The 25,939-nt window shown below is 38.7% G+C and overlaps 1 protein-coding gene across 1 annotated transcript in view; it reads left to right on the top strand.

The window, feature by feature from the left end:
* The window catches only part of TER94 (Transitional endoplasmic reticulum ATPase TER94), a 28,466-nt gene extending 3,046 nt beyond the window's left edge, over positions 1–25,420 (top strand). Inside the window, exons 2-16 of the mRNA XM_053771371.2 lie at positions 2,771–3,005; positions 3,609–3,743; positions 4,926–5,105; positions 5,250–5,391; positions 5,708–5,827; positions 6,522–6,628; positions 8,268–8,448; positions 9,853–10,046; positions 10,304–10,453; positions 10,665–10,761; positions 13,558–13,685; positions 20,174–20,287; positions 21,055–21,249; positions 24,054–24,209; positions 24,376–25,420. Of these exons, the coding sequence (XP_053627346.2) occupies positions 2,771–3,005; positions 3,609–3,743; positions 4,926–5,105; positions 5,250–5,391; positions 5,708–5,827; positions 6,522–6,628; positions 8,268–8,448; positions 9,853–10,046; positions 10,304–10,453; positions 10,665–10,761; positions 13,558–13,685; positions 20,174–20,287; positions 21,055–21,249; positions 24,054–24,209; positions 24,376–24,615 (2,374 nt within the window). The 3' untranslated portion in view covers positions 24,616–25,420. The remainder of the gene's footprint in view (positions 1–2,770; positions 3,006–3,608; positions 3,744–4,925; positions 5,106–5,249; positions 5,392–5,707; positions 5,828–6,521; positions 6,629–8,267; positions 8,449–9,852; positions 10,047–10,303; positions 10,454–10,664; positions 10,762–13,557; positions 13,686–20,173; positions 20,288–21,054; positions 21,250–24,053; positions 24,210–24,375) is intronic.
* The last annotated feature ends 519 nt before the right edge of the window (positions 25,421–25,939 follow it).

Here is a 25,939-nt window from a genome sequence, read left to right as displayed (position 1 = left end):
CCTCCATACTCTCTCCCTCCAATCTGATATTCAATCTTTCATCACCTAATCTTTTTGTTATCCTCATAACCTTACTCTTTCCTGTATTCACCTTTACTTTTCTTCTTTTGCACACCCTACCAAATTCATCCACCAATCTCTGCAGCTTCTCTTCAGAATCTCCCAAGAGCACAGTGTCATCAGCAAAGAGCAGCTGTGACAACTCCCACTTTGTGTGTGATTCTTTATCTTTTAACTCCACGCCTCTTGTCAAGACCCTCGCATTTACTTCTCTTACAACCCCATCTATAAATATATTAAACAACCACGGTGACATCACACATCCTTGTCTAAGGCCTACTTTTACTGGGAAAAAATTTCCCTCTTTCCTACATACTCTAACTTGAGCCTCACTATCCTCGTAAAAACTCTTCACTGCTTTCAGTAACCTACCTCCTACACCATACACTTGCAACATCTGCCACATTGCCCCCCTATCCACCCTGTCATACGCCTTTTCCAAATCCATAAATGCCACAAAGACCTCTTTAGCCTTATCTAAATACTGTTCACTTATATGTTTCACTGTAAACACCTGGTCCACACACCCCCTACCTTTCCTAAAGCCTCCTTGTTCATCTGCTATCCTATTCTCCGTCTTACTCTTAATTCTTTCAATTATAACTCTACCATACACTTTACCAGGTACACTCAACAGACTTATCCCCCTATAATTTTTGCACTCTTTTATCCCCTTTGCCTTTATACAAAGGAACTATGCATGCTCTCTGCCAATCCCTAGGTACCTTACCCTCTTCCATACATTTATTAAATAATTGCACCAACCACTCCAAAACTATATCCCCACCTGCTTTTAACATTTCTATCTTTATCCCATCAATCCCGGCTGCCTTACCCCCTTTCATTTTACCTACTGCCTCACGAACTTCCCCCACACTCACAACTGGCTCTTCCTCACTCCTACAAGATGTTATTCCTCCTTGCCCTATACACGAAATCACAGCTTCCCTATCTTCATCAACATTTAACAATTCCTCAAAATATTCCCTCCATCTTCCCAATACCTCTAACTCTCCATTTAATAACTCTCCTCTCCTATTTTTAACTGACAAATCCATTTGTTCTCTAGGCTTTCTTAACTTGTTAATCTCACTCCAAAACTTTTTCTTATTTTCAACAAAATTTGTTGATAACATCTCACCCACTCTCTCATTTGCTCTCTTTTTACATTGCTTCACCACTCTCTTAACCTCTCTCTTTTTCTCCATATACTCTTCCCTCCTTGCATCACTTCTACTTTGTAAAAACTTCTCATATGCTAACTTTTTCTCCCTTACTACTCTCTTTACATCATCATTCCACCAATCGCTCCTCTTCCCTCCTGCACCCACTTTCCTGTAACCACAAACTTCTGCTGAACACTCTAACACTACATTTTTAAACCTACCCCATACCTCTTCGACCCCATTGCCTATGCTCTCATTAGCCCATCTATCCTCCAATAGCTGTTTATATCTTACCCTAACTGCCTCCTCTTTTAGTTTATAAACCTTCACCTCTCTCTTCCCTGATATATATAAATATTTGGTTTGTTTTCAAACATTAAAAGCAACATAAAGAAGTACCTAGGCAAATAGGAGTTAAAAATGATGGTTTCCTGAAGACCATTATCTAGGTTAACAAAACCTGAAGAAATTGTTACATTTGCATGCCATACAATTGTGTTTGTGGAAGTAAATATGCTTAAAAATGTTAGTACAAGTTAGTTGCGTGCAAGTTACATGTATTAGGAAAAAGAGGAGTAAGCAGGAGTACAAAAGAATATGAAGCGAGATGCAAAATGAGTTTGAAGAAGGGCTAAAAATAATGTACCAAAATCTCAACTGATAACAAAAGAGGAAACAGCCACACAACATAAAGGATGCAAAAGACTAGATATTGGATACTTGCTGAAATAATCAGGGAGAAGAAAGTGCCAAAGCTGTAAACTGAGTGAAAAGCAGTGACAAACTTAGTGGAAAGAATTTTTGAATGTTGTAGGATGGAATGAGAGGTAGTGTTACAACCTCTGGAAATAAAATACAGCCTCCCCTCACTTAGCAATGTACTCGTTTACCAACGCCTCGGAGTTACGACGGGGGCTCTGACCTGTATTTATATGTAAATAATGTATATTAGAGTTGATGTCCTCTATTCTTTTTATTTCAATATACAGTACACTAAACATTTAAAAAATACCAAAAATCTTACAAATGGTGCTAAGGTGACATTAAAAGAATATCAGAGATGGATGACGCAAACCCACTACCATTATAGTATGCTCTTCACTTAGCGACGAATTTGTTTAACGGCTTGGTTTTAGGATAAAAACTCCGTCGTTAAGTAAGGAGAGGTTGTATACAGTAATCTTGCAATAGATTAAAATGTTTTATATCGATATGTATATGCAAAGTGAAAAACCAATTGGACAAATGCAAAACATAAAATCTTTGTGCTAAGAGACAATAGTTTTATTTCTTTTCTGCAGTATGCAAAATGTAGCTTACATTTAATAAAATATTAAACTGTATGCCACTAGCATACAGTGCATTTCAGGCATGTGTTGTAGCCAGAGTGACGTTTGTAAGAACATCTATGAAAATTTCTCCAACATTTTTGTGTAGATATTCGACTTTTGCATTTGTAAGTTTGAGACCTTCACTTGAATTTGTACAGTCTATTATTTTTGTGTATTTTTTTTCTCTAGTTTATTTTATTTTAACTTTTTTAGGGAAGACTTAGCAACAGCTATACTGAAAGAGAAGAAAAAGCCAAACCGCCTCATCGTGGAAGATGCAGTCAATGATGACAATTCTGTTGTGGCACTCAGCCAGGCTAAGATGGATGAGCTGCAGCTCTTTCGAGGTGACACAGTGCTCATCAAGGGCAAGAAACGCAAGCAGACTGTCTGCATTGTGCTCTCTGATGACACCATGTCTGATGACAAAGTTCGCATGAATCGTGTAGTAAGTGGTTCTCTTGGTATATATTTTTTTTTACAAGGTTACCATGAGGTTAATAAGCAGGGAATGGGAAAAGAGGGGCTGGGTAGAATTGAGTCGGTGGAAAAAGGTTGTGGATAATTAGGAGGGAGGGAAAGTAAATTTTGGTGGCTTAGCCACTGGGTAACAGGTTAAAATAAAATTTTAATTTCAGTAAAGATTTCAACATCATTCACTGGGTCTGTTTCTCAGTGTCCTGAAGGATTAGGGTATAGGTAAGTTGTGGTGAAATATATACATACTCGGTGTTTGAATCATGTTGTGAATTAATCCAACAGTGTACCATAGTCTTGTTTGTACGCTTGCAAGTCTGTTTTCAGTGTATGGATGATGTAATATTTGCTTGCATTTTTGTTTTGAAAAATAGGGTTTAGTCATGTTTATAGTGTTTAATTTATAAAGTTTGAAGCTTTTTACAAAGTTAGTAACTTGTGCTTTTTGGCAACTTTAAAAGTAGGCTGGACAAATGAGTGAGAAATAATCGATTTGAGATGGGCCAGTAGACCTACTGCAGTGCTCCTTTATATGTTCTTATGTGCAAATCACATGAATAAGTTTTGTTTACAGGTGAGAAACAATCTTCGCATTCGTTTGGGTGATGTGGTAGCTATCCAGCCCTGCCCAGACGTGAAGTATGGCAAGCGTATACATGTTCTACCTATTGATGACACAGTTGAAGGTCTGACTGGTAATATTTTTGAGGTGAGAGGTTAATAATTTGTTTGGTATTTATTGAAGCTTCAGAACATGCTCCTAATTATCAATGTCCTTTTTTATTTTATCACATTTCATGTTTATCTCCATGGAGAAGTGGAACAGAATTCTTCCATAAACCATTCATGTCATAAGAGATGACTAAAATGCTGGGAACAAGGAGCTAGTAGTCCCTTCTCCTTTATAAATTACTAAATTTAAAAGGAAAACCCTTTGTTTTTCTTTTCAGGTCACTTTGCCTCAGTAGGATATGGATGGTTTGTTAAAAAAAAAAAATCCATACTTGTATATCTGGTATCTTGTTTCCCATAGGCATTTTTCTCTGAGTTCTTGTAGTAAAGCCTTTAGGTTTTCCCTTTCCACTCTCTCTCTTTTTAAACTGCATTGGCTGCTCTCTCCCATGGTAGAGGTGACCCAGAGAATAAAATGCATTCATCATTTAGTAGCAGTCTTGCCAGATGTGTGCAAATATCATGATTCCAATTACTCTTCAAAATCCTCTTAGATGTAATTTATTTCTAAACAGAGAAAGAGTTTGGTAAGACATTCTGTATTTGTTCATAGTTGTGTATTGACCATAATTAAAAAAAAAAGTTAGGAGGTGCGGGATTACCAAAACTTGTCCAGAGGGCTGAGGAAGGGTTGTTGAGGTGGTTCGGACATGTAGAGAGAATGGAGCGAAACAGAATGACTTCAAGAGTGTATCAGTCTGTAGTGGAAGGAAGGCGGGGTAGGGGTCGGCCTAGGAAAGGTTGGAGGGAGGGGGTAAAGGAGGTTTTGTGTGCGAGGGGCTTGGACTTCCAGCAGGCGTGCGTGAGCGTGTTTGATAGGAGTGAATGGAGACGAATGGTTTTTAATACTTGACGTGCTGTTGGAGTGTGAGCAAGGTAACATTTGTGAAGGGGTTCAGGGAAACCGGCAGGCCGGACTTGAGTCCTGGAGATGGGAAGTACAGTGCCTGCACTCTGAAGGAGGGGTGTTAATGTTGCAGTTTAAAAACTGTAGTGTAAAGCACCCTTCTGGCAAGACAGTGATGGAGTGAATGATGGTGAAAGTTTTTCTTTTTCGGGCCACCCTGCCTTGGTGGGAATCGGCCAGTGTGATAATAAAAAAATAAAAATAATAAAATAAAAAAAAAAGTGATGGATTGCATAACTTGCTATATTTTAGGTATTTCTGAAACCGTACTTTCTGGAAGCATATCGACCCATCCACAAAGGTGACCTCTTTCTCGTCCGTGGAGGTATGAGAGCTGTAGAGTTCAAAGTAGTGGAGACAGACCCAGCCCCTTACTGCATCGTATCCCAGGACACTGTTATTTACTGCGAAGGGGAACCAGTGAAGCGAGAAGTAAGTACTTTGTGGTGTGGGATTTCTTACTCTACTCACTATATTAAATATTCAGGTGACTGTCGTGCATAGTTTGAATTAAGTCCTGTAATTGTGTAAATTGTGTGAGCATACTGTTAATGTGGAGCTTATTTTACTTCACAGGAAGAAGAGGAACAGTTGAATGAAGTGGGCTATGATGATATTGGTGGGTGCAGGAAGCAGTTAGCACAAATCAAAGAGATGGTAGAATTGCCATTGCGCCATCCTTCTCTATTCAAAGCCATTGGTGTCAAGCCACCAAGAGGTGAGTTTATTGCTCTCGTCTCATTAAGGCAGAGTTTTCTTTTATTTCTGCTAATGAGATGCCTGACATTCAGCTTGTTGAATGAGTTTTGAATGCAACTGAAAGGATTGTACTTTCGTGTAAAACACTAAGGCATTGTTTTATTTTAAGAAATTCAAAGTGGGGTTTAGTAATCTGGCCAAAACAGTTATAATTTATGACAGGCAATTGATTGTTGAAGAACATGTCCAGCACATTACTGAAGTAAGTAAATTTCATTTTTTTTTTTTTTTTTTTTGGTTTAAGGGTACCAGTAATCATGCCTTGTTTTCCACAGGTATATTATTGTATGGCCCACCAGGCACAGGAAAAACACTCATTGCACGAGCTGTTGCGAATGAGACTGGAGCATTCTTCTTTTTGATAAATGGCCCAGAAATTATGTCTAAATTAGCAGGTGGGTGAAAGTAACAGATTTGTTCCTTTTATTCTCTCTTCGTTGTCCACTGTTACCATAGCTAAGTCAAGACTAGTGTTCACTGTGCATGTTGAGCTGGTTTGAGGAACATCTGTGATTGCACTAGTCAGGATGCACTTCTTTTCACTCTTTTAATTTAAAAAAAAAAAATGGCTATACCAGCCTAAATTATTCAGATAAAAAAAAGTTGGTTTCTGTACTTGTTTAAAAAAAAAAAAAGGTAAACTTGGCAAAAAATTAGATCAGCATGTAATTTTCTATTTGATGTTATCTTATACTGTAGCACGTTATAATAAAATATCTGCAAAATACTCCACAGTTCTTGAAGTTGTAAAATTACCAGCCATGTTTGGTAAAAGGACGCGTGTGCAACCAAGGTGACGAGCCATTATGGCTTGACGAAGCTCCTGGAGAGTGAAACGTTGCCACAATAAAGTCACATTAGCTTCACATGACCTTTTACCTAACAGTTCTTGAAGATGCCCTAAGATCATCTTTTAATGAAGGTAGACAACTGGGTATTTTATGATTAGTCACTGTAAGCTTTAATATGAAACATTTAAACAGTACACTTTTTTTTTTGTTAGACTAATCTCTACACAATATAATTATCATGTGATGTCTGTAGTTGTCCTTTAAATCAGTAGGTAGATGATGTGCTTACTTTTTCCAGGTGAATCTGAAAGTAATCTTCGGAAAGCATTTGAAGAGGCAGAAAAAAATTCCCCAGCCATAATTTTCATAGACGAGATTGATGCCATTGCACCAAAACGTGAAAAGGTACTGTTAATTTGTGTACAATTTTCATATGAATATTTTTATTAACATGTGATTATCTTAAAAATGTGTTGAAAATTATAAAAAAAAGTAATGTGTATATAAATCCATTAGATTATAAAACATTTAAAGTTTTAAAATGTAAACAGGCAATAAATTTTATCTATTATCTGTGGAAGTGCAGACTTTTCGTGTATATACTGGTTATCCATGGGGGGGGGGGAGGTAAACTGATCTTAAAATGAAATGTCTATCTCAAAAATACATAGTTTAATAATACTGGTAGTATTATTCAGGAGTAGTTTAATACAGGTAGTGAATGCTTGGGTGTTGGCAAGAGGTGTGGGGTTAAAAGTTAAAGAATCTAACAGTGCGTGTTGTCACAGTTGCTCTTTGCTGATGACACTGCTTTTGGGAGATTCTGAAGAGAAGTTGCAGAGGTTGGTTGATGAGTTTGGTAGGGTATGTAAAAGAAGAAAATTAAGTCATTATAGGACAGAGTAAGGTGATGATAAAGTTAGGTGATGAAAGATTGGATATCAGATTGGAGGGAGAGTATGGAGGAGGTGAATGCATTCAGAGATTTAGGAGTTGACATGTCATCAGATGGGTCTATGTAAGATGAGGTGATTCATAGAATTGATGAGGGTAAAAAGATGAGTGGTGCATTTTGGAGTTTGTGGAGACAAAGAACTTTGTCCATGGAAGCAAAGAGGGGAATGTATGAGAGTATAGTTATACCAACGCTCTTATATGGGTGTGAAACATGGGTGGTGAATGTTGCAACAAGGAGAAGGCTGGAGGCAGTGGAGATGTCAAGTCTGAGGGCAATGTGTGGTGTGAATATAATGCAGAGAATTCGTAGTTTGGAAATTAGGAGGAGGTGCGGGATTACCAAAACTGTTATCCAGAGGGCTGAGGAGGGGTTGTTGAGGTGGTTTGGACATGTAGAGAGGATGGAACAAAATAGAATGACTTTGAGAGTGTATATATCTGTAGTAGAGGGAAGGCGGGGCAGGGGTCGGCATAGGAAAGGTTGGAGGGAGAGGTTAAAGGAGGTTTTGTGTGCATAGGGCTTGGACTTCCAGCAAGCATGTGTAAGCATGTTAGATAGGAATGAATGGAGACAAATGGTTTTTAGGACTTGACATGTTGTTGGAGTGTAACATTTATGAAGGAATTCAAGGTAACTGGCAGGCCAGACTTGAGGCCTGGAGATGGGAGGTAGTGTCTGCACTCTGAAGGATGTAATGTTGCAGTTTCATAACTGTTGTGTAAGTGCGCCTCTGGCAATACAGCGATAGTGAATGATGAAAGTTTTTCTTTTTTGGGCCACCCTGACTTGGTGGGAGGCAGCCGATGTGTTAATAAAGTGTTATTCAAGAGTAATTTAATACAGGTAGTGTTATTAAGTAGTACTTGTTCAGAGCTGCAGAGCAAAAATTTTAAGTTTTTCCTAAAGACATGTTATGCAAAGGAAGGAAGAATGCTATATATATACTATGGATTTAAGAAAGATTTTATTGTAATGTAGCAGAAAATTCTTTAATTTTTGTTAAGCTTCCCCAGAAACCAGGTTTTTGTTCCAGTAATAAAGCAGTTTATAGTCCTTGGCAGGAATTAATTGGGAGATGCTTTTCAGACACATGGAGAAGTTGAACGACGAATAGTATCACAGCTATTGACACTGATGGATGGCTTGAAGCAGCGCTCTCATGTTATTGTTATGGCTGCCACAAACAGGCCTAACTCTATTGATCCTGCTCTTAGGCGATTTGGTCGTTTTGACCGAGAAGTTGACATCAGTATTCCAGACACCACAGGTACGATGGTGATCTTGACTGTACTTTTTTTTACATAGTGATGAGGTTATTTTTTATGTCATCTTTTTACTTGGCTCTGTATTTAAATTGCATTAATTGCTTGGTCTGTTTTAACAGTTTGGTTCAAAATTATAATGTCACTGTCTGTCCTGTGAATACTAATGGGATCATTACTGTCTTTCAGTTTTTTAATTTGTACATGTTTTTCTAGTCTAACAGACATGCTTCAATGAACTTTCAATGAAACAGTCTGAGTTGTAATTTTCAGAGATTTAAGAGTAAAACTCTTGTTAGGGTTGGCATGAAAGGTTGCTAAAGCTTGTGCTTCTGTAATTAACTGAATGAAATGCATCACCCCCAATGTGTATGGAGAAATTAACATAATAAGTGGGAAATAAGCTGGGATGGATGGGATTCAGAATAAAATGCTGAGTGCTGATGTGCAAATTTGTTCAGTGTTTGAAAGAAATGCACCCACCTACATTTGAGATTTAATTCCTAATCCCACTAATCCCTGCTGATTTCTCACTGTTCATGTTACCTTCACCATACATATTTACCCAATGTATTTCATTGTACCGGTTAGCTGGATATGTGGAGTTGGGAGGAGCATCTGAACTGTAGTATGAGCTCACCTCTGGCAAGACAGTAATGGAGTGAATGATAGTGAAAGTTTCTTTTTCAGGTTGCCCTACCTTGGTGGGAGATGGCCAGTGTGTTAAGAAAAAAAATTCATTGCATTGTGCACAAGGATTTGGTTGAGTTTTTTTTTTGTGCAAAAGGAGAAGACAAGTGTAAGAAATACTGTATATATGACTAACACTTACATGAGGGATGCCTTGATGCCAGTGAAGGGCTCTTGATCCAAGACACTGAAGCAACAGGCCTTTTCTTGGATCAAACCAGAATGCATCCCATTTCCAAATTGGTATAATTTTCATGACTATGAAGAATACTGGGCATATAGGGTAGTGTGATAAATGATTGAAAAAAAAAATCAAATGGAGTAAATTTGGGAATTCGTGTTTGTGTGTGTGCGCAAGTAATCATTTAAGTGAGCAGTACTTTGGTAAGGGAAAGAAGCTGTTGCATTTGTAGATTTAGAAAAAGCATAAGACAGGATTGAGCAGGGAGGAATGTGTTGCAGATGTTAACATTAGGTTGAAAGCAGCAGTTTGAGGCATTCACTTAAGAACAAGCATGTCACTGTGAGTGTTCACAAGTGAATGCTAAAGTGAGGTGTAGTCCTAAAGATAAATCAGGCTTAGAGGATTACTTAGCATAAATGTTGACTGCTGATTATATTGCTATCAAGAAATGTTAGGGGAAGTTACTGAAGCCAGTCGTTTTGTGAAAGTTACGAGTGTGTAACAGTTACTCTCATTTTTGTGTTGGTGTCCTCAGGTCGCCTGGAAGTCCTGCGAATCCACACTAAGAACATGAAATTGTCCGATGATGTTGACCTAGAACAGATTGCTGCAGAGACTCATGGCCATGTTGGTGCAGATTTGGCTGCTCTGTGCTCAGAAGCTGCCCTTCAACAAATCAGAGAAAAAATGGATCTTATTGATCTTGATGATGACCAGATTGATGCTGAGGTTTGGGCTTTTAAGCAACACTTTTTAGCAGGTTTCATTATTAATAAATTAACTAGTGGTGTATATATAGTATAATTTAATAAGCTCAGTAGCAACTGACAGAAAATTAGACAAAAAATTATTTTAATGAAAATGATGATGGTGTAGTTACAGCAATATGTTATTAATACTGTATAAGCAAATGTTTCTATGTTATACAATTTAAATTTTTTTTCTATATATTTAATACATAGGTTTGAACAGGTTGACTCTTTCAGGTACTTAATTCACTAGCAGTAACTATGGAGAACTTCAGGTTTGCCATGGGTAAGAGCACACCATCAGCCCTCCGTGAAACAGTAGTGGAGGTGCCCAACATTACCTGGCATGATATTGGTGGCTTAGAAAATGTCAAGAGAGAGTTACAGGTAACTTTTCTTTCATTTTTATATCTCCAGAATATAGCAGGAATTTTTTCCCCAAAGTTCCTCTAAACCTTAAATACACGAGTTTGATCATGTCTTGGACTGTAGTGAAAGATAATGTACATTACGGTATTTAGTTATAAGCTGAGTTTTATGCTTTCAAAATGGCTTTTTCCATGTTATGTCCTCATCCTGATTATTATCTTCAACATAGGAGCTTGTCCAGTATCCTGTGGAGCACCCAGACAAATTCCTGAAGTTTGGCATGACTCCCAGCAAGGGGGTACTATTCTATGGCCCTCCTGGTTGTGGTAAGTGGTTAATTTAATTGCATGATAACTTCCCAAAATTCAATTAGGCATTTAACTTTGTTTGGCTTTTTGAGCTGAATGTGCATTTTTAAGATAATATAAATTTTAAAAAAATATTACAAAGGTCTTCCAAGGTAGTTTTACAGGGTGGTAATTAGATGAATTAATACACACATTTATCCCTGAAGTCCCATAAAGCTGTTGTGATAGAAGGTTGCATGGAGAAAGACCTTTCCGGCAAAGGATAATATTCTTTTGACCAAAAAAGAAAAAAAAAATGCATTATCTTGTATTTTATGGAAAAAAAAAATGTTGATAAAATTTTTGCAAATAACTCTAGTACATATGAAGAGGTAGAAACCGGGTGGGGGAGAACATACAACCCACACATTGGGGGGTCATGTTTTGCCACTGTATCTTGCACATTATTTAGTGTTTTAATGTTTAACTTTTTAAATGAACCAGATTATGGAGGTTCGACTGTTGCTGCTTCATGTATATAATTCTCAGTGCCATCTTATGTAGGCAGGTAGTGTATGCACATTCTGTAATCTTGTCACTATCAGTTGAAATTGTAGTCATGAAAAGTAATAGTTTTAAGAGGAAATTAGTAGGCTTCCACAATTGCTACAGATTGTTACAGCTGTCAGGGACCACTGTAACCAGGATTGTAGGGACATAAGAACTACATTGCTAGGATTTTTTAAAACCTTGAACTTTGGCAACAGTGGACCTCTTAGTGCTGATGGGATACAGTGAAGTGTGTTTAACACGGTTATTCCCTCCTGTTAAATTTCACAATAGTGGCATTTAATTTTGCAACTTAAGCTTTGCTCTTCTGTGAGTGCTCTCTCATTCCAATCTTAAATTTATTCTTATTGCTGGCATCATATTTATGCCAAAACATTAAATTGTTAGTAAAATTCATGAACTGGTGTCTTACATCAAGGTGGGGAACATTTACTTTATCTTAAGAGTATCCACATCTAAATTAACCAGTCCCTTTAATTATATTTTGGTTGAATCTACTGGGATATTCCTAACAATTTTGAATAATGTGATGTATTGTTGATGGCTTTACATGCTAGCACTAGGTTCATCATTCAGTAGTCTTAACCCTTTGACTGTTTCAGTCTTACGAGCCACCGTGTTTGATGTATATATACTCATAAATTCTAGCGGTTTCAAATCAAGCAGGAGAAAGCTGGTAGGCCCACATGTGAGAGAATGGGTCTGTGTGGTCAGTGTGCACCATATAAAAAAAATCCTGCAGCACGCAGTGCATAATGAGAAAAAAAAAAAACTCCGACCGTTTTTTTTTAATTGCCGATTTTATGGTCTATTTTCGTATAGTATTTATGGTTGTATTCTCGTTTTCTTGGTCTCGTTTGATAGACTGGAAAACATATTATAGAAATAGAGGTGATTTTGGTTGGTTTTACTATAAAATGAACCTGGAAATGGAGCTTAAAGTAGGGGAAATGTTTGATTTTTGCCAATGTTCAGAAGTAAACAAATGATGTCATTGTCCAATAAATGTCCAAGTAGCCATTCTAATATGCAGTCATGAATGGGTTGACATTATTTGTACAATTATTACAGTATTACAGTAGTCTGCATAACAGTAAATCTATTTTTTGTTTGAATAAAAATTCAAAATAGAAAGCAAGAGTAATATCAGAGGGGCCTGGAGACGTGACTGATGAACAAAGAAAATGTTATTTTAGAGCCAGGAATGTCTTCATTGTTCATTCTGGACCTTTTTTTTGAAATTCATATTTTTTATTATTTATTTATTAACACGCTGGCCGGTTCCCACCAAGGCAGGGTGGCCCGAAAAAGAAAAACTTTCACCATCATTCACTCCATCACTGTCTTGCCAGAAGGGTGCTTTACACTACAGTTTTTAAACTGCAACATTAGCACCCCTCCTTCAGAGTGCAGGCATTGTACTTCCCATCTCCAGGACTCAAGTCCGACCTGCCGGTTTCCCTGAATCCCTTCATAAATGTTACTTTGCTCACACTCCAACAGCACGTCAAGTATTAAAAACCATTTGTCTCCATTCACTTCTATCAAACACGCTCGTGCATGCCTGCTGGAAGTCCAAGCCCCTCGCACACAAAACCTCCTTTATCCCCTCCCTCCAACCTTTCCTAGGCTGACCCCTACCCCGTCTCCCTTCCACTACAGACTGTTACACTCTTGAAGTCATTCTGTTTCGCTCCATTCTCTCTCGTGAAATTGGCCAAATTGCAAATTTCTGACCACGTTATTGGGTAGTTGAAATCGGTAAATGGGCAGTTTCTTGTCCTCAAGCGATAGAAAAAATTGAGTTCTAAAGAAATAGCTATGAGTTTGGTCAACTGGAACAATGGAATTAGCCGAAAATAGGGCTCAAATTGAGCGAAATTGCCGATTTGTAAATATCGCCGAGGTCGCAAACTTCGTGAGAACGTAATTCTGTCAGTTTTCCATTGAATTTCGTTCTTTTGGTGTCATTACAACCGGGAAAAGATTCTCCATTTCATAAGTTTTTTTTTTTTTTTTTATATACACCAGGAGATACCTCAGGATTGGGGGTTGCAGCATTAAACCTTACTGTTGTGTACTTTTTGTCAGTCATTATTGCAATAATCCATTGATAGCTTTTCACATCCTTTACTTTTGTCTGTTATATCGTGTATTGAAAGATACGAGAGGAGCATAGAGTGGTCTACTGCTTAGACAATTTCTTAATCTGTAGCGTGTTAATTGTGTAAGAATTTAGTTTTTCACTTGTTTACTCTTACTTAGGTAAAACCCTGTTAGCAAAGGCTATTGCTAATGAGTGTCAAGCTAACTTCATCTCCATCAAGGGTCCAGAGCTGCTTACCATGTGGTTTGGTGAATCAGAAGCTAATGTGAGAGATGTCTTTGATAAGGTGAGTCTACATTGTCATTGCTATATTTTGAGTGATCACTTTTTGTGTCCAACATTTTCTTAATCATATGTAATGGAGAAAGGAGGCCACAGCATGTAATAAACTTAACATTTAAAAGCCCAAGGTTAGCTTGCCTAGTCTGGTGGTTAAAATTTGATGTAATACTAGTGCATGTGAAGTTTTACAAAGCTGATCTCCCAATGAATGTCCTTGACCCTACAATTCTCTTAACATTTGCCCATTCTTGTTTTTCACCTGCCCCAAAAAAAACAGAAATCAGGGTAATGCTAATAGATGTTATGTATCGATCTAAGTGGAAGGTTGCAGGGGGTAGGGGTCATCCTAGAATGGTTACAGTGTGGGTTTAAAAGAGGATTTGAGTTTTAGGGGATTGAGCATCCAGCTTGTGTAAGCATGTTAAGATAGGAGGTAATGTAGATGCTTTTGGAGTGCAAGCATGGTGACATTTGTTAAGGGATTTAGGGGAAACAGCTGGACATAGCCCTGCAGGTGGAAAAGGCAGTGTCTACATTCTGAAGGAGGGGTGAGGATGTTGCAGTCAGAAGGTAATCTGAAATTACAATGTCTGCACTTTCAGGCAAGACAGTGATTGAATGCATGATGGTGAATATACTTCATTTTTTTGGATCATCTAGTTTTGATGTTTTGGAGTAGACATTTCAGTAGATTGGTCTAGAAAAAACAAAGTGAGCCATAGAAATGATAAGAGGGGGGGAAGGATAGGCAGTGTTGTGAGGCATCTGTGGACAAAAATTTTCTATGAAGGAAAAAAAAAAAAAGTACCTGAGTATAGTGGTGCTGATTCTTTTATATGGGTGTTTGGCATGGGAAGGAGCTGGCAAGAGACAGTGGAGATGTTATGTTGATCAGTGTGTGGTGTGAATATTATGTACAGAATTTGGAGCATAACAATTACAGTGTGGGGTTACACAGGGTATAATTCAGAGGGCTGAGAAGGGATTGAGGTGATTTTGGTTTTTACAGAGGATGGAGAGGGAGAGTTTAACTTGTAGGGTGTATAAATCTGGGTTGGAAGGTAGGAGTGGTAGGGGTTGTCTCAGGAGCAATTGGAAGGAGGGGGGTAAAGGAGGCTTAGTGTGTTGGGGGTTAGTGCATCCAGCAAGCTTTTTGGGGATTTTCTTTCTTTGTGGGTCTCCCTTCCTCGGTGGGAGATGGCCTACTTGTTAAAAAAAAATAAAATCGTCATTTCAGTTGGCTTAATTGGTTATTGAATTTATAAACAAAAGTAACAAAGTAAATGTATACAGTACTTATGTGTACTGGCCTAAATATATATATATGTCGTGCCGAATAGGCAGAACTTGCAATCTTGGCTTAAATAGCAACGCTCATCTTGCCATATAGGACAAGCGAAAATTTGTGTATGCAATAATTTCGCCAAAGTCATTCTGAACCTAACTAAAAAAATATATTTCACTGTGTTTGTTTAGTATTAAATTATTGTAAACAAATCTAAAATATATATAGTTGGGTTAGGCTAAAATAAATTGTTCTTGTTATAATAAGGTTAGGTAAGTTTTCTAAGATTCTTTTGGTGCAAAATTAAAAATTTTTGCATTAACATTAATGAAAAAATATATCTTTAAACTTATAAGAGAAAATTTTAGAAAGGGCTTAATTTTAAATGAGTTCTTGCTAATTGACCAGTTTTACATATTCGGCACGACATTATATATATATAATTTTTTTTTTGTTCTTTTCAACAAGTCGGCCGTCTCCCACCGAGGCAGGGTGACCCAAAAAGCAAGAAAATCCCCAAAAAGAAAATACTTTCATCATCATCATTCAACACTTTCACCTCACTCACACATAATCACTGATTTTGCAGAGGTGCTCAGGACACAACAGTTTAGAAGCATATACATATGAAGATACCCAACATATCCCTCCAAACTGCTAATATCCCGAACCCCTCCATTAGAGTGCAGGCATTGTACTTCCCATTTCCAGGATACAAGTCCGGCTATATAAAAATAACCAGTTTCTCTGATTTTTTTTTTTTTTCTCTCTCAACAAGTCGGCCGTCTCCCACCGAGGCAGGGTGACCCAAAAAAGAAAGAAAATCCCCAAAAAGAAAATACTTTCATCATCATTCAACACTCACCACACTCACACATTATCACTGCTTTTCCAGAGGTGCTCAGAATACAACAGTTCAGAAGCATATACGTATAAAGATACACAACATATCCCTCCAAACTGCCAATATCCCAAACCCCTCCTTTAAAGTGCAGGCATTGTACTTCCCATTTCCAGGACTCAAGTCCGACTATATGAAAATAACCGGTTTCCCTGAATCCCTTCACTAAATATTACCCTGCTCACACTCCAACAGATCGTCAGGTCCCAAGTATCATTCGCCTCCATTCACTCCTATCTAATACGCTCATGCACGCTTGCTGGAAGTCCAAGCCCCTAGCCCTCAAAACCTCCTTTACCCCCTCTTTCCAACCCTTTCGAGGACGACCCCTACCCCTCCTTCCTTCCCCTATAGATTTATATGCTTTCCATGTCATTCTACTTTGATCCATTCTCTCTAAATGACCAAACCACCTCAACAACCCCTCTTCTGCCCTCTGACTAATGCTTTTATTAACTCCACACCTTCTCCTAATTTCCACACTCCGAATTTTCTGCATAATATTTACACCACACATTGCCCTTAGACAGGACATCTCCACTGCCTCCAACCGTCTCCTCGCTGCTGCATTTACCACCCAAGCTTCACATCCATATAAGAGTGTTGGTACTACTATACTTTCATACATTCCCTTCTTTGCCTCCATAGATAACGTTTTTTGACTCCACATATACCTCAACGCACCACTCACCTTTTTTCCCTCATCAATTCTATGATTAACCTCATCCTTTTTAAATCTATCTGCCGACACGTCAACTCCCAAGTATCTGAAAACATTCACTTCTTCCATACTCCTCCTCCCCAATTTGATATCCAATTTTTCTTTATCTAAATCATTTGATACCCTCATCACCTTACTCTTTTCTATGTTCACTTTAAACTTTCTACCTTTACACACATTCTCAAACTCATCCACTAACCTTTCTAATTTTTCTTTAGAATCTCCCATAAGCACAGTATCATCAGCAAAAAGTAACTGTGTCAATTCCCATTTTGAATTTGATTCCCCATAATTTAATCCCACCCCTCTCCCGAACACCCTAGCATTTACTTCTTTTACAACCCCATCTATAAATATATTAAACATGGTGACATTACACATCCCTGTCTAAGACCTACTTTTACCGGGAAGTATTCTCCCTCTCTTCTACACACCCTAACCTGAGCCTCACTATCCTCATAAAAACACTTTACAGCATTTAGTAACTTACCACCTATTCCATATACAGTGGACCCCCGCATAACGATCACCTCCGAATGCGACCAATTATGTAAGTGTATTTATGTAAGTGCGTTTGTATGTGTATGTTTGGGGGTCTGAAATGGACTAATCTACTTCACAATATTCCTTATGGGAACAAATTCGGTCAGTACTGGCACCTGAACATACTTCTGGAGTGAAAAAATATCGTTAACCGGGGGTCCACTGTACTTGCAACATCTGCCACATTGCTCCTCTATCCACTCTATCATATGCCTTTTCTAAATCCATAAATGCAATAAAAACTTCCCTACTTTTATCTAAATACTGTTCACATATATGCTTCAATGTAAACACTTGATCTACGCATCCCCTACCCACTCTGAAGCCTCCCTGCTCATCCGCAATCCTACATTCTGTCTTACCTCTAATTCTTTCAATTATAACCCTACCGTATACTTTTCCTGGTATACTCAGTAAACTTATTCCTCTATAATTTTTACAATCTCTTTTGTCCCCTTTCCCTTTATATAAAGGGACTATACATGCTCTCCGCAAATCCCTAGGTACCTTCCCCTCTTTCATACATTTATTAAACAAAAGTACCAACCACTCCAACACTGTCCCCCCCTGCTTTTAACATTTCTGTCATGATCCCATCAGTTCCAGCTGCTTTACCCCCTTTCATTCTACGTAATGCCTCACGTACCTCCACCACACTTACATTCTGCTCTTCTTCACTCCTAAAAGATGGTATACCTCCCTGGCCAGTGCATGAAATTACCGCCTTTCTTCCTTAACATTTAAAAGTTCCTCAAAATATTCTCGCCATCTACCTAATACCTCCCTCTCCCCATCTACTAACTCCCCTACTCTGTTTTTAACTGACATATCCATACTTTCCCTAGGCTTTCTTAACTTGTTTAACTCACTCCAAAATTTTTTCTTATTTTCATTAAAATTTCTTGACAGTGCCTCTCTGAATCCCTTCACTAAATATTACCCTGCTCACACTCCAACAGCTCGTTAGGTCCCAAATACCATTTGTCTCCATTCACTCTTATCTAACACGCTCGCGCACGCTTGCTGGAAGTCCTAACCCCTCGCCCACACCTCATTTACCCACTTCCTCCAACTTTTTCGAGGATGACCCCTGCCCCGCCTTCCTTCCCCTACAGATTTATATGCTCTCCATGTCATTCTACTTTGATACATTCTCTCTAAATGACCAAACCACCTCAACAAACCCTCTTCAGCCCTCTGACTAACACTTTTATTAACTCCACACCTTCTCCTAATTTCCACACTTAGAATTTTCTGCATAATATTTACACCACACATTGCCCTTAGACAGGACATCTCCACTGCCTCCAACCGCCTCCTCGCTGCAGCATTTACAACCCAAGCTTCACACCCATATAAGAGTGTTGGTACTACTATACTTTCATACATTGCCTTCTTTGCCTCCATAGATAACAATTTTTGCCTCCACATATACCTCAATGCACCACTCGCCTTTTTTCCTTGATCAATTCTATGATTAACCTCATCCTTCATAAATCCATCCTCTGACACGTCAACTCCCAAATATCTGGAAGCATTCACTTCTTCCATACTTCTCCCCAATTTGATATCCAATTTCTCTTTAAATCATTTGATACTCTCATCACCTTACTCTTTTCTATGTTCACTTTCAACTTTCTATCTTTAGTCACACTCCCAAATTCGTCCACTAATCCTCGTTTATCGTCGTTAATGCGTTCCTGGAAGCGCGACGATTATCGAAATAGACAATTTTCAAATAAATTTTCCCCCTAAGAAATAATGTAAATACAATTAATCCGTTTCTGACACCCAGAAGTATTAAAACAAAACATTTTTTACATGAAATATAGATGTAGTACATAAACAATACAATGGGACATGATGAATGAAACATTAACAGTATAACACTTACCTTTTTTGGCAATTCTTCTTAGTGTATGGAAGACTGGAGGAGACGAGAGATTGGATTAGTTACTGTTTGGAAGAGGAATCCCCTTCCATCAGCACCTCAGGTACCAAGTCCTTTTCTGGGGTTACATACATCTTCTCTCTGTATCTTAATGCCACTAGGACCAGCTTGAGTCACGAGTCCTGTCTCGCAAAAAAAAAAGTGTTCAGAGAGCTCTGTTTTTGGCGTCTCTTTAAAACTTCCCTAAAATGGGCCAAGACTCTGTCACTGTACAAGTTGCCGATATGGCTTGCAACATCCTTCTCCGGGTGATGTTTCTCCATAAATCTTTTCATCCTACCCCACATTTCAAAAATCTCCTTAATTTCTGAAGAAGGCACCTTCTTCCATCTCTCTTCCTCCTCTGCAGTAAGATTCTGAGCTGCAGTCTGTTGCTGTTCCTGTTGAAGCTCTTGCAGCCCCTCAGTGGTTAGCTCTTCTTTGTGGTCCTCCACCAACTCTTCCACATCCTCCAAACTCGCGTCCAACCCCATGAAACTCCCCAATGCCACAGTAGATTTCACAACTGACATAGACTCATCAGGGTCAGCCACAAACCCTTCAAAATCCCTCTTGTGGACACAATCTGGCCACAATTTTCTCCAAGCAACAACAGCTTCCTTTTTCTTTGCCACAATGGAAGATATGGTTGTATGGGGTTTGTTACACATCCTGGCCAGTTCGGCCACACGTACGCCGCTTTCGTATTGTTCAATGATGTTTTTCTTAAATTCAATTGTATTTCTCACCTTCTTTACCAAAGGCTTGGCACTAGGAGCTTTCTTTGGAGCCATGGTAGCTTACTTAGCACTTGCAAGCACTAAAATGAATGGAACATGTATTATGAAATATTTCGTATGAACAAGTGAGGGGACCGTCGCTCACTGGTAAACAATGGCACACTGGCTGGGAAAGGAGGCCAAGGCGGCTCAGAGCCGTGAGTATGTGTACAGGACGAACAATGATTAGCGAGTTGACTGACCATTTGCGAGCCAATGTTTGGATTAAAATAATGCGACGATTTCCGAAAAGGACGACTATCAAGCCCGATGATTATTGAGAGACCACTGTAATTGCTCAGAACAAGTTGACCACAATATGTACATTTACAGGCTCGTGCAGCAGCTCCGTGTGTCTTGTTCTTTGACGAGTTGGACAGCATTGCCAAGGCTCGAGGTGGCTCTGCAGGTGATGCAGGTGGTGCTGCTGATCGAGTCATAAATCAGGTGAGATTATAATTAAATTTTGTTTTAAAAAAGTACATTTTTCAAATAAATCTTAGTATATGCACAGTTCCTTTGTATAAGGTGATGTGGGGGACAAAAGTGTACAAATTTTAGGGAAATAAGCCTGTTGAGTGTACTGGGTAAGTATGTGGTAGAATAATTATTGAGAGTTAAGGGTAAGACCGATTAGTATTTCAGTAGATCAGGGAGGATTTAGGAATGGTAGGGATGTGTAGACCAAATGTTTGCATTGAAGAATATAAGTGAACAATACTTAAGAGTAATGCACTATTGCATTTTTGCTTTTAGAAAAGTTCTTAGGGTGGATAGGGAAGCAATGTGGCAGATGTTGCAGTGTGTAGAATAAGTGGTAGGTTACTGAAAGCAGTAATTATTTTTTTGCAGAGATAACTTAGTGAAATCCTTTAATAGAGTAGATACTCAAATTTCCCTTGAATTAACATTTTCACAGGTAACAAGTACAGTATTTTATAAATAATGAGAGGGGACTCTTAAACGAGATTGCTGAATATTAAAAAACATAGTTGTTAGCTAATATCACTAATTGATTTAGCAGTGGAGAGTACAAGCTAGTAAAGGTAATGTGTACTGACCCTTATTTGAAGGTGAATGCTTGTTAGGGGTATTTGTTTTAACATTCTGCATGACTTTTTGAGTTCATACTGTATTAAGCTTTCCTCTGAGAGTAATTTTCATAAATGTTTTAATATTATAATCTGAATGACATAAAACATTTGTTTTGGTAGGTACTAACAGAAATGGATGGTATGGGAGCCAAAAAGAATGTCTTCATCATTGGTGCAACAAACCGACCTGATATTATTGATCCAGCCATTTTACGACCTGGGCGTCTGGACCAGTTGATCTACATACCTCTCCCCGATGAAAAGTCTAGAGTGCAGATCCTGAAGGCGTGCTTGAGGAAATCCCCAGTGTCAAAGGTAGAATGCTTGTTTCTTTTCCTTATTTGAATACTGGATTTTTTCTCTCTCTCCTTCAACAAGTCGGCAGTCTCCCACCGAGGCAGGGTGACCCAAAAAGAAAGAAAAAAAATCCCCAAAAAGACAATACTTTCATCATTCAACACTTTCACCTCACTCACACATAATCACTGTCTTTGCAGAGGTACCCAGATACAACAGTTTAGAAGCATATATAACCCCTCTAAACTGCCAATATCCCAAACCCCTCCTTTAAAGTGCAGGCATTATACACAAATAACCCGCACATAAAAGACAGAAGCTTACGACGACGTTTCGGTCCGACTTGGACCATTGACAGTCACACTAACAGAGGTGGAGCAGGACGGCTATAGATAGGCAGGAAGAGGTGGAGGTAGTAGTAGTACTACCACTACTACTACCTCCACCTCTTCCTGCCTATATATAGCCGTCCTGCTCCACCTCTGTTAGTGTGACTTTGTCAATGGTCCAAGTCGGACCGAAACGTCGTCGTAAGCTTCTGTCTTTTGTGTGCGGGTTATTTGTGTATCGTTCCAGTCACGGTATTGTGCCTTTTTGTTATTTAAGTGCAGGCATTGTACTTCCCATATCCAGGACTCCAGTCTGGTTATATAAAAATAACTGGTTTTCCTGAATCCCTTCACTAAATATTACCCTGCTCACACTCCAACAGCTCGTCAGGTCCCAAAAACCATTCGTCTCCATTCACTCCTATCTAACACGCTCACACGTGCTTGCTAGAAGTCCAAGCCCCTCGCCCACAAAACCTCCTTTACCCCCTCTCTCCAACCTTTTTGAGGATGACCCCTACCCTGCCTTCCTTCCCCTACAGATTTATACACTCTACAAGTCATTCTACTTGAATCCATTCTCTCTAAATGACCAAATCACCTGAACAACCCCTCTTCATCCCTCTTAATAGTAACTCCTCATGACCACCTAATTTCCACACACTGAATTCTCTGCATAATATTTACACCACACATTGCCCTTAGACAGGACACCTCCACTGGCTCTAGCTGCCTCCTCGCTGCAGCATTTGCAACCCAAGTTTCACACCCATATAAGAGCGTTGGCACCACTATACTTTTGTACATTACCTTCTTTGTCTCCGTGGATTATGTTTTTTGTCTCCATAGATACCTCCTGCCTCGGTGGGAGACGGCCGACTTGTTTAAAAAAAAAAAAAGATACCTCAATGCACCACTTGCCTTTTTTCCTTCACCACTTCTCTGGTTAACCTCAGCCTTCATAAACCCATCCGCTGACAAGTCAACTCCCAAATATATGAAAACATTCACTTCTGCCATACTCCTCTCCAATATGATATCCAGTTTTTCTTTATCTAAATCATTTGATACCCTCATCACTTGACACTTATCTATGTTCACTTTCAACTTGCTACCTTTACACACCCTCCCAAACTCGTCTACTAACCTTTGCAACTTCTCTCTAGAATCTCCCATAAGCACAGTATCATCAGCAAAAAGTAACTGCGTCAACTCCCATTTTGTATTTGATTCCCCATAATTTAATCCCACCCCTCTCCACAACACCCTAGCATTTACTTCTTTTACAACCCCATCTATAAATATATTAAACAACCATAGTGACATTACACATCCCTAAGACCTACTTTTACCGGGAAGTAATCTCCCTCTCTCCTACACACCCTAACCTGAGCCTCACTATCCTTATAAAAACTCTTTACAGCATTTGCCACATTGCTCCCCTATCCACTCGATCATATGCCTTTTCTAAATCCATAAATGCTATGAAAACTTCCCTGCCTTTATCTAAATACTGTTCATATACATGCTTCAATGTAAACACTTGATCTGCACATCCCCTACCCACTCTAAAACCTCCTTGCTTATCCACAATCCTACATTCTGTCTTACCTCATTCTTTCAACAATAACCCTACCGTACACTTTTACTGGTATACTCAGTAAACTCATTCCTCTGTAATTTTTAGTCTCTTTCCTCCCCCTTCCCTTTATATAAAGGAACTATACATGCTCTCTGTCAATCCCTATGTACCTTTCCCTCTTTCATACATATATTAAACAAAAATACCAACCACTCCAACACTATACTCCCCTTGCTTTTAACATTTTTGTCATTATCCCGTCAGTTCCAGCTGCTTTACCCCCTTTCGTTTTATGTAATGCCTCGTGCATCTTTCCCACACTCACATCCTGCTCTTCTTCACTCCTAAAGGATGTTACACCTTCCTGGCCAGTGCATGAAATTACCACCTCTTTCTTCATTGACATTTAAAAGTTCCTAGGCTTTCTTAACTTATTTCTCACTCCAAAATTTTTTCTTATTTTCATCAAAATTTCTTGACAGTGCCTCTCCCACTTTGTCATCTGCTCTCCTTTTGCACTCACCACTCTCTTCACCTTTCTTTTACTCTCCATATACTCTGCTCTCCTTATGACACTTCTGCTTTGTAAAAACCTCTCATAAGCTACCTTTTTCTCTTTTATCACACCCTTTACTTCATTCCACCAATCACTCCTTTCCTCCTGCACCCACCCTCCTATAGCCACAAACTTCTGCCCCACATTCTAATACTGCATTTTTAAAACTATTCCAGCCCTCTTCAATCCCTCCACTACTCATACTTTCACTATCCAACCTTTCTTCCAATAGTTGTTCATATCTCACCCTAACTTCCTCCTCCCTTAGTTTATGCTGGATATACGTACAATATTGTTCAATACAATTAATGCATCCTTGAGGTTTCTTCATTCCTTATGAAAATATTTATTTCAGAGAGTTGATCTGGAATATCTTGCCAAAGTGTCCCATGGATTCTCTGGTGCTGATTTAACAGAAATTTGCCAGAGGGCTTGCAAACTGGCAATTCGGCAGGCTATTGAAGCAGACATAAAGCGGGAGAGAGAGAGAGCTGCTGGAGACAATATGGATGTTAGTATTGAAAGTTTTTTCAGAAATAAATTATATGTTAAATACAGGGTGACATTTGACAAAATGTATAAGCTACATTTTTAAATCTGGCTTTGTTTTTTAAGTGCCTTTGGCTTTATCCTAAAAATTTTAGTGTTACTAATCTGTTCTAAATAATTTTTAATAGATGGAGGAAGAGGATCCTGTACCAGAGATAACTCGGGATCACTTTGAGGAAGCTATGAAGTATGCCCGCCGTTCAGTCTCTGACAACGACATTCGCAAATATGAGATGTTCTCCCAGACGCTGCAGCAGAGTCGAGGGTTTGGCTCTAATTTCAGATTTCCAGACCAGCAAGGCCAGGGAGGCAGCAGCCATGGTGGAAACTTTGGTGCAGATGGAGAGGATGATGATTTGTACTCGTAAAGCTTCTCCTATTCCCATTGGGAAGAAACAGCTTCAGGAAGAATCAATCTACTTGCAGGAGGAATTAGTGTACCATTCATGAGTGGTTTGTGTGAAGTTAATAAAATGTATATTGAAGATGCATTCATGAGTGGGTGTCTTTGGAAATATTGACTAAGTTAATGGTCAGAGACTTAAATATTATAATGTGCATCATGCAATGAAGCCTTGAAAAATTGCCCCTGTACATCCCAGTTGTTTTCTAAAGTATGGGTGCAGTGAATTGAGGGTCCAGGGCATTAAGCCCCTTCAGGAATGTGATTAAGAGCCAAGTTTAACAGCAGATGCTACAATGGACTAAAAATATAAGACTAGAAATAATATATGCAGGCGGTGAGCATTCCGTATTTGGGAAGAAAGGGCTGAGGGCATTGAGGCTATTTGGCGAGATAATTCTTCAGTTTCATGCTTTGAAATTTTACTGTAACAAATATGTTATTTGTTGCATTTTAAACTTATTTTTCCCAAAGGAACTTTTAAAAATGCCCCCCCCCTCCCCCCTTTTTTTTTTTTATATATAGATATTCAGTAGCAACTGTTATACTATGTTCCTGTTGCACTCCTAGGCAAGTCAGTATGAACATTTCTGTGAGGTAGGCTGATTGCACCTTTGATACAAACTAGTGCTCCACTGATAAGTATTTTTTTGTGTACTGGATTAGTGGTAAGGAGCAGTGCATGTGGTGATTGTATTATATTCCCATGTGTAAATGTTAATACATAAACTTAACCTTTTCTTACACAGTAAAATAGAGAAGTCTTTAAAGTTTTTTATTAATCATTTATAAAAAAATTGAATAAAGTCAGTGGGAGATAAATAATTTATATTTAACATTCTTTTCCTTTTGTATTATGCTGGTGACCCTGATGTCTTAATGCTTAGTTTTGATTATAACAAAATGTGTAATGTCACCATGGTTGTTTAACATCTTTATAGATGTGGTTGTAAAAGAAGTAAATGCGATGGTGTTGGGGAGAGGGGTGGGATTAAATTATGGGGAATCAAAATACAAAATGAGAGTTAACAGTTACTTTTTGCTGATGATACTGTGCTTTTGGAGAGACTAAAGAAAAGTTGCAAAGGTTAGTGGACAAGTTTGGGAGGGTGTGTAAAGGTAGAAAGTTGAAGTGAACGTAGGAGTAAGGTGATGAGGGTATCAAACAATTTAGATAGATTCGATATGTTGGAGGGAGGGGGTAAAGGAGGTTTTGTGGGCAAGGGGCTTGGACTTCCTGCAAGCATACACGAGCGTGTTAGTAAATGGAGACTAATGGTTTTTGGGAC

This window comes from Cherax quadricarinatus, chromosome 5 (genome assembly GCF_038502225.1).
Source record: "Cherax quadricarinatus isolate ZL_2023a chromosome 5, ASM3850222v1, whole genome shotgun sequence".
Classification (NCBI taxonomy): Eukaryota; Metazoa; Arthropoda; class Malacostraca; order Decapoda; family Parastacidae; genus Cherax; species Cherax quadricarinatus.
This window is presented reverse-complemented; position numbering and strand designations above follow the sequence as displayed.